At 39.8% G+C, this 21,160-nt stretch overlaps 1 protein-coding gene across 1 annotated transcript in view; it reads right to left on the bottom strand.

Moving 5' to 3' along the window:
- The window catches only part of RALYL (RALY RNA binding protein like), a 1,751,515-nt gene that overhangs the window by 964,751 nt on the left and 765,604 nt on the right, over positions 1–21,160 (bottom strand). The window contains exon 4 of the mRNA XM_078687094.1: positions 20,481–20,564. Coding sequence (XP_078543220.1) covers positions 20,481–20,514 — 34 coding nt within the window. The 5' untranslated portion in view covers positions 20,515–20,564. The remainder of the gene's footprint in view (positions 1–20,480; positions 20,565–21,160) is intronic.

A 21,160-nucleotide genomic window follows, 5' to 3' on the forward strand; every position in this document is an offset into this window, starting at 1 on the left:
GTTCTTGGGTGAAGGCTGAATTTTACTACATTATATCGCATGCACTTGACAACCCATGCATACAACCATTATCTGCACAGAGAATGATGCGATCAAACACTCCAGTGCACCCACAAATGGAAATTCCCAACAGCAGACTACCGGCATGCAATGACTCTGATATATAGCCTCATCTTACAAAAGGAGCTTGAAATATTTATCCTGTCCACTAGTTTTCACTTTGGCATTAAAAGAACGTGTCAACAAAATGCTGTATAAATGTAACAGCATGCTGGGGCACATTTTTTTTACTTGGATTGGTCATCTTGCCAACTGTGCCTGTTTTTCGACTATCAATCACGCAGTCGTTATCACAGAGACCAAATCACAATGCTGCACTAGATCTTCACCATGATAACACTTATCGGGAGGCATTTACTTCGAACTATGGGCCACATGTATGTAACTTTTTTAATGTCGCAAATGGCCTGATTCACAGGATCAGTGAGTTTGCAACTGGAAAAAAAGCATTTTTCTATACATTTTACAATTCGGTAACCTATTACCACATTGCTAAATGGGTTGGCGATTCAGTTTTAGGAAGTGGCTTGTTAAGGACGTCCCTTTCTAATAGCGACCCACAGTGGTATGTAAGAATGGTATGCGACTGAAATGGGGTGGATCTTCTGCCAAGGCGGAGGAGCGTCGCCCACTACTTTGTGAGCAAGTGAAAAAAGAAAAAAGAAACAATGCATTATAATCATTTTATTTTTCATCTCGGCTCAGCTGATTAGGGGCGGGGCAGGGCTGGGCTGTGTCAGGGGAGCAGGGGGAGGAGTGGTGGCACTCTAAGTGCCCATGACAGTGTGGCGGCTGTCTTGGGCCAGCCAGACAGTCATGTGCACTTGGCATGTTCTCTACCGTGCTGTGTTGCACAGTGTCGCGTCGTGGACCCTCACATCATACGCAGGAGATCCAGGGTGGGCTCCTGGTTAAATCGCGATTTCTCCACGTCGGACGACTCCGATCCCGCCTTCGTCGCCAGTTGTCGCGTCGTGGACCCTCACATCATACGCAGGAGACGATGGGGTTACGGTAAGCAGTTTCTTTATTCTCATAACAGCATTATAGTATAGCGTGCTCTGTGCCCTGACCTCTTGCTCCGAGGTCCTGATCCCGACTGCCCTCATCCCCTCCCCTGACCGGATGTGGTGTCCGGTGTCCCTGTCCCCAAGCCCTGAGTCCCCAGGGTCCTAGTGCCATCGTGTGGGCACGACACACAGCTTGCGTGGAAAATATGCAGAGGCTCTTAGACCCTCTCTGAGCTTCGAACCTTGGTGCTCAGAGGAATCACAATGCTGCTATCAGCAGTGTCATGATTGGCTGGGGGATACGGGAAGTCTGGGTCTTTCCTGTTCCTGCCGCTGGATTCCTGGATTCCTGGAAGCGGGTGAAGAGGACTGAGAGGCGGCGGCACACAGGTAAGTGATTTTTTCCCCATTCCCTCCCCTCGTTGACCCCTGAAACCACCATCCCTCCCGCCCCCTCCCCCCCACGTTAAGGATCAGCAGCTACTGGACTGAAATGCGGTTGCAAAACATTCACATTTTACCACCAACATAATGGTGGTAAAATAAAACATACCTACATGTGGCCTTAAATGCCCTAAAATGTATATAGGACCATCCTAGGCTTGTGCATATGACTCTGGTGTACATATACAATTTGCAACATGTAATATGAGTAATCTGGTAAATCTAGGTAAGGCACTGACTTCACAGTGTAAACCCTGTGCACAATTTATTTTCACTACAGTACAGACAAACCACTCCAGTATAAGTGTGCAAAAACTTATTTTATTTGATTATGCTTTCTCCAAGGGAAATCAAGCATCCCTTGCAAGGAATACTTGTCTGTGTATTGCCATGAAAAAAGGTGTGTACCCTTTTCATTTATATCTTGGATGCTACATAATACGTCATTTACAGGACTAGAGTAAGAATTGAACGTCCTTCTAGTGTTGGATGCAACCTGCAAATTGTTTGTGAATACGGACACTTGAATTTTTGGGGGTGCTTTTCACCAGATCTGGTATAGACAACCACTGAAAACCTATAATCAAACGTCTACCACTGTAATTACGACTACAGATGTCCCATGATGGTGAAAATTTGATTTTCAAAGTTTGCTTATTATTCTTTACCAAAAAAAGTATATGCAGGATATCACAGGTCTTCAGTACCAGCAGCAGTTGATAGCCTTCCCTGGCCTAAACAAAAGTTGTATACTAAATCAGTAATACAACCATTAAAAAATATAATTACATGTTAATGCAGGTACAACATTCAATAGAATGCACCCATGTTATGCTCAAATAGAGGGCAGCCATTCATCTTAAATTTCTTGGTTTAGGACCTCTTTCCTTTATTTCATTTTGTTTTCAATACTCTTGAAGCTATTTGGACTCATTATAACTGCTGCCTTGATATGATCCGAAAGACTCCAGCACCTTAAATGGGCCTTACAGTGAAAGAAACAAAAACTCACTTACCAATCCTTCATCACTTTGAGTTCTGGACTTTATTTTCATAAAGAGATGGCTTGTTGGGTTATAAAAACAATTGTGACATCATTCACTAGGTAATCCCTTTTAGGATGATGAGCAACATAAGCTCCAGAACATAATTATAATCTGTGTAACCACCTAGGTGAAATCTTCGAAAGGGAAACATATTATTTTAGTTCTCTGGACACAATGCACATATTTTTAGGGTACGGTTGACACGGGTTCAAAATGGCTGAATACTCCCAGGAGGACAGTTACTGGGAGGCAGGTCGGAAAAAGAAAAAACCCTATGACAAACTAAAGAAAATCAGGTGAGCTACTAAGAGCTGATGATTCTCTTATAGTAATTCTGACCATGGTTCACAGAAACATTGTTATTAGAGAAAAGCTCAAAGCATGCAGTCTCTAATTAGGATCCCATGTATAGAAGAGTAGATTCAGGCCTCCTACCAGAAGGACATTTTCCTCATGAAACATGTTCTGCAAGTATATTGCATTACTTTTTCGTGCCAGGTATACCCTTGCAGAGAAAAGTTGCTCAAAAGCCTGTTTAAATGTAATTTATATTAATATTTGTAATTTCTCAAAAATTAAGCAGATTTCACGAAAGATTTTTGGACGATTTCTCATAACCCTACTTTGTACCAAGACACTAATACCCACATTCCCACCATTCTTTGAGACCATAGGGCATATTCACAAAGATAAGTACAAATAAGTTAATCTACATGTGAATGTTCACTCTTACATTTCTAAGTGAGATTTCTACCTTAGGCGTATCACCATTTAGGAGTCTAAAGTTACTCAAAGTTGTAGAATTACATGCCCACAACCCCTCAAATCAGGCAGTGGAGCCTAATTTGCGAGTGGAAAGTTACTACCATAGGGGCAGATATCTCCCAATGGTAAAATATAGAGAAATGTTTATTAGAATTTTAAAAAAAAGAGAAAAATATTTTATGCTAAATATTAATGTTCATTAACTGTTATATTTAATTTAAATGTAGACTAATATTGTAAAAGTTCAGCATTAACTTAATTTTAAATTAAATATTTAATTATGTTGGATAAATTCAATATAAAATAAAATAATTTTTCAGAAGATTAATTAAAAAAATTTCAAACAAAATTGACAAAGGTAAAAATGTTAATATGCATTTAAAATTATTACAAGCAATGTACAGAATGTACATAACGTACTTTTAATAAATATATGTTACTTTACATGTTATATTAAAAAATTGGTAATAAAATAATTTAAAAAAAGTAATAGCTTTTTTATTTTTTAACATTAAATAAAATGTAATTATATTTGTGCACAGTTTAAATAATTTCATTTAGTTTAACATTAGATCCTATCTAATTTTATTTTAAGTTTCTACGTCCATTATTTTCTATGCAAGGGTATTGTTGTACCTGTGAGGTACCTGTGAGGTGGTGCTGAATTAATCCAGCTCTGAGCTGGAGTATATTTACAACTATTTTGGGACTTTTTTGTTTGTAGTAACTATCGAATGACAGTTTGTGAATAAGAAGGGGCCTACTCTGCTGTGGGCGGGTACATATCCCTTTCTAAATCTCTCCCTACCCCTCTTTTAATCTTAGATTAATCCTCTGTTAAGATTTCCCCTTTAGTAGTAGGTATTCCCCATGTTATGCAACTCCTCTGTGTGCCTCCTACATTCTCTACTAAAAATCATACTTATTTGTGGGTACTCTTCACATTAAAGATTGGAAAGACCCCTTCACGCTGATCTGTGAATAGCATTTTGTAGTAAGTCAATAGCATTATAGTAGCACTACTAAATGTGTACAAAAGCAGTTTATGAATATGCCCCATGGGTGTAGATCAAACACCAAGTAAAGTTGTAACAGATCCTAAATAGAGCACCCTTCTACATCAGGTAGATCTAAGGATCTCAATCCCAGTCCAGGTGTGTGCTTCATGTAGCCTCAGGACATTATTTAGCTGTATTGAATTGAAAACTGTGTGTAAGTTTGAAAAATGAGCTTTTTACTATATAGCTGAGGTCACAATCTGACTAAAACCAAATTTAGGTTAACTTATGTAATTTGCTAGCAACAGAAACACAAAGGCCACACACATTTGGTGACATGGGCACCACTGTAAGATTACTCAGCAATTGGCAAGGCCCTAAAAGAACAACCTTTGTCTTTGATTCATTTACAATTAAGCCCCTTGTGCCCAGACAATGGACCACCAATCTAGGGACAAGAACAATTCATGGTATAATCTTGCTGAATGAAAACCGATGTATCACAAACAGGAGTCAATAGAGATTGAAGACAAATGTTAAAGAGAAGGGGCAAGTGGCAAGAGCCAGGACTACAGATAATACCCTTTGGGATACAAACGTAGAGACCCATCTTCTCTCCAATACTGCATAAAGGTGCAACACTGTTCCATAAGCGGGCCCAAAATATTAGCCAAACAATGCAGAAGGATCATGGTCTGTGATGTTCATGTCACTGAGAAATCTAAAAGGGTCAGTAATAAAAGTGAATTATTGTCTGCATTTTCAAATATATTATCCTAGACGTCTGTCAGGGCCATGTCCAAACAATATTCCAGAACAAGACTGAATTGATGAGTATAAAAAAGGCTTTGGGATTCTACATTCTACTAAAGTCAAATACCACTTGTTCCAGAACGTTGGCAAATAAAGCTAGACCTCGAATCCATCAAAAATTGTAAAGTACAGGGTCTAAGTTTTCTTTCGCCAATAAAGGAGGAATGGTGAAGAGTTTCAAAGCATCAAAGACACAATCTGCGCATGTTGGAGTCATCATATCAGCAACCTCCTATGCAATCAGAATAGGGAGAATGTTGTTTGGGAGCATGAAGCCATGAGAGTGTGTAAATGGGCATATTCATGGTGACTTGGAGAAATATTGAATACTAGAGGATTCCATCATCCAGATGCCTATTTTTAATCAGAGTATGTTTGATCAATCTGTCTAATAGAGTTTTTGATGTCACTAATTTCTGTTGTAACTCATTTTTGGAATGCCCCGCATTTCCCCTGAGAGGAAAAATGATGCACACATGGGTGCTTTAGAAAAAAATCAACTATCTCAATGAGGGACAAAGTTTGTTAGATGTGGAATGTATTTTAGATGTAAAAATGACTTTAAGCGTAACAAATACATTTTTCATAGTGCTTCAGAGATGGTTTAAGAACTGGTATATTGTGTTTTAAAGTTAAATTCCTTCATTTATTCTCTTGAGAGACTTCTATGTGGATGATATTTGGCAAATTATCCAAATACTAGGAGGAGGCAACCCTACTTGTAGGAGACCTTTATAAGGGGGCGATACCTCCACAAAGATTTGGCACACTGTGTCCAAAAGCTCTGTACACTTGTTCACTGTGGGGTATTAGGTAGAGGTATACACAACTTGGCCTTAATTTTGGAATGGAATTACTGGTCTATGTTTTACGATTTTATGAATTTCCTTGTTTTGAAGGAAAAAACATAGTCAAAACCGACCAGACCAACACACTGAATAATTCCAAAGCATGTAAGGTTATTGTTACAATGTGTAATGAATCTCGAAAGTGTCCTTTCAAATTAGTTGGAGAATTTGAAAGTAGGGTTAGGTCAGAACTATTAATCAAGTAAAACCGATGGGCAGGCTGTAATGCTACTACTAGTACAATTCATACAAGTGTTAAAATCTCCAAGCACTAGTTACCCAAGTCGCCCAGTGCCATAACCCTAATGGCCTCTGGCAGGGAATCATCAGACGGAAGGTAAAGGTCTGGGGAACAGTGGCATAGTGCTTGTCTATGGCAAAATACTTTAACAAAATTGGTGAAGCATAATTAAGAGTGAATGCTCGTTTCATGGTAGCTTGTTATATTCAAGCTAAACAAAAAAAAATTCTTCCCAATGTGATGTACATTTGCAATGAGACAATCATCTGGCACTAATAAATTCAAGACTGGGCACAATCATCAGATACCCGTTTCTCAGTCACAATAAGGAACTCTGGATAATATTGATCATAAATCTCCTACAGGACGAATTTCAACAAGCCGCAGCATAAGTTGGAGACCAATCAGAGAGCAAATTAGCCCAGCACGGGTGGGAATAAAAGTGAAATACTAGCACTGTGACTTTCCAAATCATTTAAATGAATTATATGCAGTGTAGTAGCAACTTAACGCCTAGTAAAAAAATATTCAGGAATGCGGCAGTTCCCACCATTTTATTTAGAAGCAGTCATCCAGCTAAGGTAGGAGCACAGAACAAGGATGATGTTACAGCTGAGGATAGTAACAGAACAGGAAATGCTTAGAAAGGGCATCCAAGTGTTGCTTTATAGCAGAACCTCAGTCTTGCAGCAAAACGTGAAAAAAAACAGATGGTATGACCAGAAAACAGAGGTACTGACTGGGTCAGCTTGAAGGATATGATGGAGGGGAAAGCACTGAAGTTCATTAAATTATTGGTCATCTTTCCATAATTAGAGGTGAGTATCTCTGGTAGGAGATTTGAATGGGGGGCTCCTTCAGTTCATAATAGCCTAAAAATAATTGCTTATCAAATCTGAGCTACCAATGAGGATGGACAAACCTGCCTGCATCGCAGTAGTAGTTAAGAGCTCTAAATAATATGTTCCACAGTTTGGCATTACAATAAGAATGAATGGACTGGGGGAACAGAGAGTGCATATGTTAGTTTTTCATTAGAGATAAAGAATGCCTAATTTCAATGACTTTGCTTGTGGACAATAATTTTCCTCTCATTGAAGGTGGAGACACTGAGGGCCTTGTTAGGGGTGTCCTTGATGCAGAGGTGACGTTAACAATATGAAGGTTCCATTAATTTAGAGGGTGCAGAACTAACAGGGATTCTGAGCTGAATCCTTAGAGTCATGATGAGAAATAAGGAAATTTCCGGATATAATCACAGACACTGCCTGCAGCAAGCACAGGCGCATGTTGTCGCCCATAGTGTTCAAAACACCTATGTCTGTACAAATTCAATACTGCCCAGCTGGGGACGTACCTGGTAATAACTAATATCTGCACACAATGCCCTGGACGTATAAATTGCCTGTATCAGACATACACTTGTAGATTCATATAATAAAGCACTTATCGTATTTGCAAGCAATATAAAAACAAAATTATGCTATCCTACAGAGATGATACTTTATTGGGCAACCTGCAGAGATTAGGAAGTGAGCCAATCAATGAAATTCAAGGTTTTTTTTTCACTGTGGCTAGATTGATCCCTCAAAAAAGATGATTTATTTTTTAAGATCTCTTGTTAGAAAGTGTAATAACTGTTAAACTAAAACGGGTTAGTATCCATTGCTAGAGTCCACACATTCGGTTTCTTTTACAGCAATCTTAAATAGCAGATTTCAACACTGCACAGGCGTCTAAGACAATTTAGGAAAGTCAATGAACTACCATTACCACCCATGTGATGTGCGACACAGAAAAGTGACAGATAATTGTCAGATCTTTTAGGCCGTCTGTGACAAGTGTTAATAGCAAGAAATATTGACTGACAAAAACAGCTAAGTGCGTCCATATTAATATGAATGGTTACTACAAGGGGAGCTCCGGAAACCAGTGGAAGTCCTAGGGGCATTTACAGTTTTGATATTTGAATGTGAGTGAATCAATCCTGTGTGAATACATTTGCTTGCTTAGTTGAGTGGTTGTATGCTTTGTACAAACACACGCTGTTGTGATGTGCCTCTAAAAAAAGTATAATAAAAGGCGTTTTGCCACAGCAGTTAAACCACTACATTTACACATTCAAACAACCATAGTACAGCCTGTAAACATACCTTTCAGTTTAAATGTGATAAAATCTGAAGAAAGTACCAGCACAATAAATTAGGGGCCGATTACAATGTCAGTGGAACCGACACAGACCATGTCACTCCCACAGAGATCTTTAACTGTGGTCAGACTGCCGCATTACGATGCGGTCGATCTGACCCCATTACCCCAGGGACCGACCAACAGCTTCCGATGGGCAATCGGGCGGATCTCATTCCCCACAATGGGGTTGGCTCTTCTGATGTGAAAAGGCTGGGGGAAAGGTATTTCTTGGGCCCTACCCGACCTGTGGTGCTCCCCTAAACACCCCTGCATCGTATGAACTTTGACTCCAATTACATCACTGGAATTGATAGCGAGGGCTTTTCAAACATATAGAACCACAGGAATTGATATCACAGCTCAAATACCAAGTAGGAAAAATTTTAAACCATTAAAAGGCTACTTTTCTTACCAATACCACAACATGCCACCAGTGTTACTGTGACATACCAGCTCAAACCCTTCATGGGCCAATGTCAAAGCCCGCACATAAATAAGTACACCAATTTATCATCAGATCACAATAGCTAAACAATGATACAGTAGTACACATTACCACAGCCAGCCAAGAGTGCATGCACATCATTATGGCCAACCAAGTGTGAATTAATAAATATCACCACAGTCAATCAATGATATTTTAATATACATCACCACAGACAATCAATTGTACAGTATTACATACTACCTCAGTCAGTCAAGAGTGCACCACACCTCTAAATAGCCAGCCCATGGTACATCATTACACATACCACTGCCAAACAAGGGTGCAGAATCACATATCATCACAGCAAAGGAATGGATAAACATTACACCGCTTGCTAATATCACATTATAACACCTCACAACAGCTATCAGTTTCCAAAAAGCCTGCCCAGGGGGTAATATTCCAATTTAGCATTGGTAGAACATCTGTTTTCCCTAAAAAACTTCAGGTTGTGCTCTATCTACAGACGGTCATAACTCCGTGAGTAAATGCTGAGCTATTTTGTGATCCCTGGCTGTATTACACAAACTATCTTGGCAGCACCAGCTTTCTGTGCCCACAGGGGGGTTTGGTATTACATAAGGGGCAATAGACTCTTGCGCAGCTACTTCTGTAGCACAGATCACACAGATGCACATATAGCACTGCAGGCAGGTGCAGTCACTCACTGCACCTGCCTACGGGAGTGTCTCTGTACCCCTTTCCATAGCAGGCTGGGTGCCACCTGCAGAGTGAAGGCTGCTTCAAAGAGCCAGTTCATCTTTCACTAATACAGTCTTTGGACAAAATATTGAATTGTAAATATCGTAGAAATATAGTTAAAAAATGTGTGATCCAAAAATATTGTAATGCAGAAATATCGTTGTCAGGAGTATTGTATTATACGATAAGTAATATCAATGTTAAGAATATCACTATTGTAAATAGCGCTTTCAATAACATTGTTGTAAAGAATACAATTTTTTTTATGAATGTGTTTTAGTTTATATATTCATTTTATGTTTGTATAGTTGATATTGATTTTATAAAATAGTTTGTAATTGTAATTGATTTAAAAACATGCATGTAATTGTTAATAGTAATTTATAATGTCGTAGTGGGTTATTGGCTTTATAGGAGCTAGGGTGGGAAACGAATTAATAATTAATCATTAATTAATAATTTCTAAGTAGGTATGATTGATATTCATTATTTATATTATGTAATATTGATTTATTCTACTTATATTTCTGGTGCAGGTTGCTACATTATTAAGTAAAATAATATAAAAATATTTATTATTAATGTATAGTTAAATATTTAATTGATTGAACATTATATATATTGTATAATGATTAAGCATGGTGAGAAGGTGATTGAGTAATAATTAACAACTAATTAATAATTTATTATTAATGATTAAATTGATTATTAATTATATACATTGTGTTATACCAATATAGTTTCATTATATTTAAGGTGTGTGTTGTTAGGTTTGTAAGGATATAGGGTGGAAAGTTAATAATTAAATAACAATTATTTTTGATTACATTGTTTATGAATTTTGTAAATTGGATCATTGTTTATTTTTTTTATTTTTTGTATATATTTTAGGTTTAGTAAAAGTAAATTTAACCTATCCTAAATCCAACACTTTCCCCACTTTTCCATTGTCTGGAGTGGTAATAATATATTTAACCCCTCTAAAGTCCTAAAATGTCTCTTCTGATGCATATACTGGAGTGGGAATAGTATATCTAAAATTGCCAGACTCCAACATGTTTTTTAATATTGGTTAAATATATATTTTTTATTAATATTTATTTAGAATTTTATAGTATTTGTTTATATTTTTGTTTGATGCAAAAAGAACAATTGGTGGACAGAATGCAGAACAATGTCATACATTCACCCCAGTACAGAGATCTGGGCCTAAAGCTATTGTTTTTTTTGCCCACCATGCCCTTCCAGTTTGAACCCAGCCATATGCAAATCAGTTTTGACCCTGCAGCCAATGGGAACCAGCCCGAACTGCCAGGCCATGTCCTACATGGACATGAAACAAGCGTCCTAGGACCGCCTTCAGGGTTTCACCCCTCATCAGCCAGGATAGCTTGACTCCAGTGGCATGGAGAGCACGGGACCCACGTCTGGGCATACCCGTCCCACTCGGGGTGACAAATGCAAAAAGAACAATTGATGGACAGAATGCAGAACAATGTCATAGATCCACCCCAGGACAGGGATCTGGTCCTAAATCCATCGTTTTTTTGCTCTCCATGCCATTCTAGTTTGAACCCAGCCATATGCAAATCAGTCTTGACCCAGCACCCAATTGGAACAGTCCAGACCGAACTGCCAGGCCAGGTCCTCCCAGGACTGGAAACAACCATCTTAGGACCGGTTTGGGGGTTTCAAGCCTGGCTGATGAAGGGTGATGCCCTGAAATCGGTCCCAGGATGCTCGTTTCCGGTCCAGGAAGGACCAGGCTTGGCAGTTCGGGCTGAACTGCTCCCACAAGGAACAGGGTCAAGACTGATTTTCATATGGCTGGGTCCAAACTTGGGTGGTATGGTGAGCAAAAGAATGATGGATTTAACCCAGATCTTTGTGACTGGGAGTGAATGTTTGCATTGTCCAGCATTCCGTCCATCAATTGTTTCTTTTGTATATATTTTTGTTTAAGCATTTTTATATTTTTTGTAAATTTGTATGATTTTTCTAATTTGATTTATTTGCTAATTTAGTTAATGTTTATTAATTAAATTGTTAATATTTTTTCTGTTTGATGTAAAATGTACTATGGTGCCCATGTCATGATATTAGACAACTTGCTTACAAATCTGTGTTTACGCGGGTAAAACTAAACACACTACGCCTGGGGATCAAATTGCAGGAAACTAACGTGCAAAAACGTGTGTACCAGGTAAATGATGTGAGTGTCTATACTCGCGGTCTAGTGCCGTTACCCCATTTACCGCTCATGTTCTAATCTAAGGACTAGTGCCCTATTTCTCTCTTCTTGACCACAACAAGAAGCAGGCATAATATCATCGCCACATGGCCGTATATATATTTAGTTTTACCAACGTAGGAGGAACATTCAATGTATTCTAGAGTAGAGATTTTCTCACTCGTTTCGCATTTCTAATTTTTGGGATATGATGCATGCAGGGATTAATCATTGTACCCATAGCTTTGTGGTTTCTTTTTAAACATTTTAACATTACATGTACGACATATTCAGCGTTTACAGTTGTATTTACCTCTTCTAAGATGGCGATCACATTTCGAGCTATAGCAAGCAGCAATGCAGTGCCTCTTTTATGTTGAGTGTTTACTTAAGCACGTCCGTGAATACGTAATGTATCGTGTGACCAAGACACCACCGGGTGTCGAAACGCGTAGCGGTATCATGGATTAAACTTGGTGATTATCACTTTCCCTCTGAGTGCGCATTTTCATTTTCCTGAACTTTGAATATATATATATATATATATATATATATATATATATATATATATATATATATATATATATATATATAAACAATATGTTTCTATTTATTCAATAAAATTAGTGTGAAACTATATTTGTTGTTCGATATTTTTGTACTTATCGTTATAAGGATAGGAAATCAATATTTTGTAAATTATATTTTTGACAGTGGTTCCTAGCTGTAGTACGGCCCCTTGAAGCATGAACCCTACCATGGCCTTCTCAACCTCCTATCCTTCGAGATCAGTGAACTGGGTGCCACTAAACATTGTATATATAAAATAAATATGTACTTAGGAAAGGATGCATGTTTCCATGCAAATTCATTTTTGCACTCAGAATAGAACTCTGAAACGGAATGCAGCATATTTGGGGCCTCCAGCATTCCCCTCATATATGAACTAGCATTGACAAAGGTAATAGGTCTTGCTTTATTTATGCTAATGCATGCAAACAAAGGGAGGCATACATGCACACTTGTGTTTGAAAGTGTTGGAACATTTAAGCCAGACCTGTTGGCATTGCCAATGCTTGTTTACGACTGCGGCTCGTTGTAAAAAAACGCATACAGCATAAATCACCACTACGTTTTTGCCCTTCAGCCAACTTGCATACTTTACTGAAAATCTGTCCGCTCTTCAGTGGTGGCTCCTCCACTAAGGCGGAGGAGCATCGCCCTACTTTTTTGCAGAGAAAGAAAGGGAAAATAAAACTATAATAACTCATGTCAATATCATTTAATTTTCTCCTACTTACGCAGCTTTGCATGAGGGAGCGGGAGCAAGGGAGGAGTGGTATGTGGCACCTTGCTAAGTGCACAATGACTTCTTGGCCTGCCCTGTCGTGCATCCAAAACAGTCCTGCACACTTCGCATGCTCTCCATGCAGGCTGCATCGCAGCCTACTTGGAGAACATGCCCAGTGCCCATGTCAGTGTCTGAGAGCGGAAACACTGCGCTGAAATCAATCGCAATACTGCTAAGTTAGCTTTGTGGTTGCCTGACTGAGAACCTGGGTGTGCTTCTTGTTGAGGCCGAGCGAGGGTGGACTAAAGAGGAGAGACGAGGTGAGGAACAGGTGTGAAGCTAAGTTTATATTAAAATAATTTTTATACCCGCTTCCCCTGCGTCCTAAAGCCGCAACCCACCCCTACCTCTGATCCATGCCAGCCGCGACAGCCGCTCTTACTTCATACTGCATGCCCATAAAATATCACCATACTATTAAATTAAAACTCTGTTTTTGTTAATACGACACCATATGTCCATTCTATGTCTAATTTGGCATGCAGCGTTGAAATCTGTAACCAAACTTGAGCCAATAGTTTAGTTATGCATACATTCCAACTACATTGCTCATTAGTTACATTAAATGTCTTGGCAACATGTTAAGAAAAATCTTTATTTTTGCTATTTGTGTAATTTTACAGACCGTTTTTATTTAGAATAACTTTATTTCATTTAATTTATTTGCATTTATTCTCAATAATATCAAATCAACGTGTTACAATATAAACAATATAATAAGGTGTTGCAAGTCTTCCCTCACGAAGGAAGATAACCAGCAGACCATCCTTCAACATTTTATCAACACTTTTTTGTACAAGGCCGCTTTAAATTAATGCACACATGCATATTGTCTCAACTTAAAGTGCTCAAGAAAAGAACCTACAGACATTCCTCCCAGGGGTCCAAGCACTGGCTGCTCCAGAAGAAAAGCACAATGCAGATTGCCATGGTAGCTGTGGTAATAGCCTTACAGAAAAATACTAGTTTGTGCTGCAGTCATAAATTACTAAACTAATTATCTAGGAGCAGGCACAGCCGAATCATTTAGAGGGGTAATTAGCAATCAGACATAATGACTACTGCTAGTATCTCTTGTCATACTGTATTTAGCTTAGGAGCAGCCTAGAGGAACTAAATTATTTCCTATCCTTCTCGGAGGGCATTGCTGTTATATTGAGTGCATCAGCCCATATTATTACTCCCAGTGGTTTCATTTTTCACTGGACAGCACTCTGATGACTTCTCCTGTCAAATCTTCCCCGGATCTCCTGGGCCTTCTTAAGCCGCCATCTTCTCGGGCATCCTGGATCAATGCGAATGTAAACTGCAGAGTTAACCAATTATGTGTTGGTTTCATTAGTTTCATTCTGTCCCTGGCCATCAAAAATAGCTTCATAGAAGACAGTCAATAGTCCCAGGAGGCAGCAATTTGAAAAATAAATATATATTCCATATACAACATGTGAGCTCTAAATTGATATGACAACTTCACTGGAAAACGGCAACCCATTTTGATTGCAAAGGCTAAGTGGATCCGAAGCTGTCTCACTGCAGCCAGGGCTTTATGTAAAACTGGGTGTCTCCTGTGCCCGCGTCCTTCCGCTTCACCATCCATTCTAAACTAAATTTGGAAAATTGGGAGTTTATCTTTTCGTATTTTTAGGGCGATTTTTTTTTTTTAGATGGTTTCAGATGCTGCGTTCTGGCACTAATTAATGTTGTTGCTAAACCGCTGCCCCAATGTGTCTGGAAGTATCCTGTCAGTTCTGGGGGGGGCATTATAATCCCCCTAGTGTAATTTACACGAGTTTGGTAAAGGTTAGTTCAGCTCTTCTTGAGATGTCTGGCTCCAAATGATTGCATCTTGCATGCTCAGAGACTACTTAATTTACTTTTACACCAAATCTGATGCTTTTTAATTGATAAATTAAACACGTACAGAGCATAAATTGGAAAATAATAGGTGCCAGTACCCGAAGTTTTGCACAGAAGCCCACATAGCCTGCTTTTACCCTTTGTCACGGTGTTCTACCTTTTTCACCCTCTTTCTTTCTACCTTGTGCGTTTTTCTCTGTCTTGCTCAGGTTCAAAGTCTCATGAGGAAAAATAAGAGCTGGCCCACAGTAATGAGTGACTATGAGTGCCACTGGCAAGGTCCGGCTCAAATTAAACACTGAACACGTATAATCAAATGGCAGCGCAGTGATTTTTTTAAATATAATGATTGCAGAATAAGTGAACAGAACGAGGTAATGGGGCTGTGAGTGCAATTAACCTGATTCAGCTCAAGCATTTTCATTAGTTACATCAAGGGAACATTACTAAGTGCTCCAAGTAAATACTGTATACTGGCAATAACCTGTAGCAGTGGCATATAATTTGTACAAGTGATTTTTAAAATCTGTACAGTGCCCGACTCACAACGCCATTTACAGGTTTAAGTTAAATATAGGCACTAACGTGGCCTTTTTAATACGTTTGTCAATCATTAAATATGTATTCACACATAATTTTTCGGGTGAGTAAATATTCTCCTGGTAATAGTTGTTCCAGGGCAGGATGCTTGGCTACAGCAACAAAAGTTCTTGCTTGTGGGTATTCACAAATGTTTTCACTACCCAACTCCCCTTGGAAATGGTCAGCGTTATTCTCCAGTTTAGGGCAATAATAAATCTGTTATCAGGATAGGCATGGGAACCAAACACTGCCCAAAGTTGTACCGGTTTAGGAGAAGGGATATCTCCACAGGAAACAATATTTTCCATATGGGGAATAATGTAACTCTTTCCCGTGCATCAATGTGCAAAAAATGTATTTGATTTCAGCAGCACATTTTATGTTCTGATTTTACTCTGGCTACATACACTCTGCCACAATACAGGAACACGGTTTTGTGTGTTTTATATTTAGGGCTGATATTCTGATAAATCAGCTGCAGAAAGTTCAGATATGTTATATAAGTATGGTATGTACCATGGAAGGAGTGAATGTTAAAAGGGGCATTTTTTCTACTAACATCTAAAAAAAAAAGGGAAAACCGAGAAGAACGTGTGCAACTGAAGAGTCCTGCATTTAAAAGCTCGACAAAGACCAAAAATACTATTTTCAATCTCACACTAACAAAATAGTACAAACTCGAAATTCACAGAATAGAGGTAGAATAGAGGTAAATAGCTAGGACATTCAATGAAGACATTACAGTTTGATTATCCTGATTCTTTAGATTTATCTTACCTACTGGTCACCAGCAGGTAATTATAGATAGGACCTAGTTTCCATAGACAAAGCGTTTGCTGATTCGCTAATAACTTTGGCGCTGATTGACGAATCTTAACAACATTTTCAAAACTAGTACACCAATTACTTCAGCTGCAGTCTGTAAAGTTTCGGGGTGAGCGGGGTCTTAAAAACTTGTTTTCCCAATGCAATATTCCGCAGGGATTTTAGACATGACCACAACCCAAACTGCTGAACAGAATGACACCAAATTTGGCATAATGCTAGCTCTTCGTTCAGAAAGAGCACTTTTTGTACTTTGGAGTAAATTTGTTGAGCGGTTTTAGAGTTATTAAAGAAAAACTACTTATCTACGGATATGGAGCATCCTCGTATCTTACAGATCTCAGAGTGCAATCTAATTGGACACCACCACTTCAACCAGGCAGTGACTGGGACTGAGTCCGAAAACAAAATGCACAAATAAACAGAAGGGGGCATGAGTGCAGGCCGGAGCACTTTTTAAAGCTCCTGCCAGTTGGGAGCAAAAATGCCTTCGCTGTCTGCAGGAGCGTGGGTAGGGAAGGCATATCTGCTCTCACCGGGCGAGAGCTTCAACAATGTTCCTGCCGGGTGAGAGTAGACTTCTGTTTCCCCGCTATGCTCCTGAAGGGTGGTAAACACAGATTGCTCCCTCCTGGCGGGAGCATACATAAATGGCTGCTCCACCGGGCGGGAGCAATGCTAGCTCCTGCAGTTTGTGGCGAGCGGACTGGGACCGCAGGCCCCAGTGATCCTCAGAGGTGCCCAACTTGCTACTTGGAGGGTGCCCTAGGAATGCGCTGGGGAACCCACCTATAATTAAGACAAGGCTGGGGATAGAGTCTTTGGGGCCTATACAGGCTTGTGGAGAAGGGCTGCATGGCCCCCTCCTCATTTCATAAAATTGTGCTCCACGGCATGGGGTCCCCAGGGCTTATTAAGGCTAGAGAGGGGGACATGTGCCTCTGTCCTCTTATAAATAGAATGTGTCCCCTTAAAGGAATAAGGGATGCATTTCAAAAAAGAAAAGAAAACGTTCAAATTTCATTTTTTTAAGAGCAGGCAGTGGTGCACCACTGCCTTCTCTTAAAATATATTTATTTTAACTTTCTCAAAGAGGAAGTGGTCCCATGGGGACCCTTTCCCATTTGCGAATGGGTAACCACCTCCTTTAAGATGTCAGAAAAATAGTTTTGTGACTGGAATTTAGTCGTTAAACATTAATACATCCAATTCAGATTCGATATTTGGAAGGGATGCCCTAAATACTCCCCTTCCAAATACTGAATCTGTATGTATTCACAATTCCAAATTGCAATTCGGTAACGTGTTAACGAATAGCAATTTGGGTTTCGTATATAACAAAATGCTTTATTGCCATTGCAAATGGGCTAACGCACAGAATCTGCCCGTTTGCAAATACAAACTAGTTTTGTACATATGGCCTTTGGTACCTATGTACAGATGGTCCATTTCCAGGCAATTGTTGCCATGCCATTCACTGGATGGTGACCTCAGTGGCTGGATATTTTCTTTTACCCTTGAATGGCAGAACGTGACAGCCCCTACAAAGAGTTTGGTGAGAAAGGGACCAAAGTGAATCAGTTTCTGACATATTATATGTCTGTAGTACACATACCTATAGAATTGCTGTGGCAATAGACCGTAACTCTGAAACAGGATCTCGGGAACTATGCTGGAAATATTAGACGGAGAGTGTGTAAGAACCTTAATTTGATTTGCTATGAAGTTCTTTATGAGCACAGACTGAGTTTTAGCTTTATGAAAACACTAGGAGGAGCACTCTCAGGGAGTGAACTGCCTTAAGCCAGAAAGCCTGTCTGTTCTGTGGAACTTCTTTGGAGCGGGAGAGAATAGATAGTATTAAAGACGGAGGAAACTGCATCTGACTTGAAGAAGGTTTAACTAGACCGGACGCTTATTAAGCTTTATGCATATGGCCAGATGGAGGGGCAAGAGATGTTTGAATTATGCCTAGTGGCACTTTATTCTTGTGTTTTGCATTAGGACGGAGGTGCGTTGTATTCAGAGCCATAACCTGTCTGGAAATAGCACATCATTGAAGTTTGCTGATGTGTTTATGGTCAGCAGTAGTTCTCTGTTGCTTTTTCAGGCTGTTTCCACAAACTAGATATTGATTGATCTTTCCAGTCAGCACTTGGAGCAGTGGACAGCTCTTAAACACTATTGAACTGACAAGAGACAGCTCTCAAAATGTAATGTTTAAGAGCTTCAATTCCCACTGTGCGGTTTGTGCTTCGCCCTTAAGACACAGATATTTGTAAAGCTACTCAGTGGGTATTTTAGCTACAATTATAGTTATCTTCTTGCACACCCCATGTGTAAGATTTTTGTAGCTTTCTCGAATAATCTACGCATCTAAGGGCAACAATCATAGTTCGTGATTTAATTCAATCCCTAAAAGATTGGCAAAATTACCAATATTTTAATCAACCAATATTTTAAAAACGTAACCATTTTCGAAAATGTCTCACTTCAGTAGGAAAGCTGCAGTAAAGAAGCAAGTGGGCTATATAAACGACTCTTGGTGCTGACAGAGACGCTTGTGGGCAGGAACTAACTAAGTGTTCTTTACACTGTTAAACACAGTAAATATTTGCAGTCTCAAGCAAAATGAACACACAATAAGGTGAAATTATCTTGGCAATAAGTAACGACATTATCAATAGATAAGGTATGTTGAAATGAAATGAAATGAAATGATTCTTAAATAGCGCATGGCTACCCGAAGGCATCCCAGCGCTTGCAGCTACGGACAGAGAGATGAAAAGAGGTTAGTTTATTGGATAAAGCCAGGTTTTTAATTTCTTGCGGAAAGAAAGATGGTTGGGTTCTTGTCTAAGGAAGGGGGGCAAAGAATTCCACAGCCTTGAGGTGTTGTGAGAGAATAGACGACCCCCTGAACGGGCCTTGTTGATTCTACTGACTTGTGCCAAGTTCTGGTCATTCGACCGAAGGTTTCTGGGGGCTTTATAAGGTTTAATCAAGTTGGCCAGGATGGGAGGGCCTTTGCCCTGAAGGTTTTTATGGGCAATACAGAGGGCTTTGAAATGTACCCGTTCTTTAATGGGTAACCAGTGGAGTGATCTCAGCGCTGGCTTCGCTGAGGAGCGATGGCTAGTGCTCGTCAGTAGTCTGGCGGCAGAGTTCTGCACCACCTGTAGTTTCTGGGTTACTGAGACCGTAGCTCCCAGATAGAGCGCGTTACCATAATCCAGCCTCGGCAGGATGATGGCTTGTACCAAGGTTTTTTTGGCTCCATCAGAGAGTAGAGGAATAATTTTTCGTAGAGATTTAGGTAAGCCAAAACAGATCGCCGCGGTTTTTCTGGCTTGAACTTTAAATGTAAGATCGTCATCAAGCCAGAATCCAAGGCTCTTGATAGCGTTCTTAGGGGTCGGGCTAGCACCCATAGAGGGGGGCCATAGCGTGGGGGAGTTAAAAGATGCCTTCCTGCCCAGTAACATCAGTTCAGTTTTTTGATTATTGAGCTTTAACTGGGATAAGCCCATCCATTGTGATACCTCTTTGAGACAGTTACTCAGACTCGGGTGAGACAGATCAGTCTGATTAAGAGAGACCACAAGCTGAGTATCGTCAGCATAGCTGACCAGTTCGATTCCGTGAGGGGCTACTATCTTGGCTAGAGGGGACATGTACACATTAAAAAGTGTGGGGCAGAGGGAGGAGCCCTGTGGGACCCCACACTGCAGGGGGAGGGGCGAGGAGTGACAGTCACCTTCAAATACTTTAAAATATCTGTCGCGGAGAAAGGATTCGAGCCAAGAGAGGGCCTTACCCGAGATTCCCATGTACATACACATTTTGAATAAAGTGATGTTTTGTATCGGGAAAGTCACTCAATATTTGAATTACGACAAGACCGACTCAGCTGAACCCTCAAATAGAAATTCACCTCAAATATTCTTACCCTCCGAAAGAACAGCACAAACAACCTCTGTTATTAGTTATCTAGCTGCACAGTGCAAGTAAAAGGGGACTAGACTACTCACAGGTACTGATGCAAGCCTGGTCAGGAATCAGCATTGGATCAGGCAGACTCGCAGGTTCTCGAGTGCTGTGTGGAAGCAGTGAATCTGAAAAGAGAAAGTTAGAAACCTTGAGAAACGCTTGGTCAGAGTGACATCTCGGTTCTACATATAACATGCGGGTGCTAGAAAACGAGATCAACCCAACTTACATTCTTGACACATGCCTTAAATGGATTGTGTTTTTCTCCATCATACTGAGTGTGAGTCCTAAGCTCATGGTTGGTTATCTTCCCCTACCATCAGTGCTTTAAATGGGACAAAATAAGTGCAGGTACTCTTAAAAGGAGCTATGAGTGTAGCAAGTGGACAGGGCTAAGGACAAGACATATAAGACACTTTTACTATGTGGCCAAATACTTATATATTCTTGAGTGCACACTCACAGTAACAAGCAGCAATGCTCACACAAAACATTCCAAGAATGTCCTTTAAAATACCTCCCTAGTGTCTGGATTCTCTTCCTCTTTCATTAGCTTTTCTCTCACACACACAAAAACGTGCGCACACAAGCAGGCAAGCACCCAGACACAGGCAGACAGACCTTCACACAAAAGACGCAGGTGGGATAAAAGCCATTTTACGCCCCTTATCTCCTGTGGCTTTCTTAATTGCTGCTATTGCTGCTGTCAGCGGGATGCCTG

The sequence above is a fragment of the Lissotriton helveticus genome, chromosome 4_1 (genome assembly GCF_964261635.1).
Source record: "Lissotriton helveticus chromosome 4_1, aLisHel1.1, whole genome shotgun sequence".
NCBI classification, from domain to species: domain Eukaryota; kingdom Metazoa; phylum Chordata; class Amphibia; order Caudata; family Salamandridae; genus Lissotriton; species Lissotriton helveticus.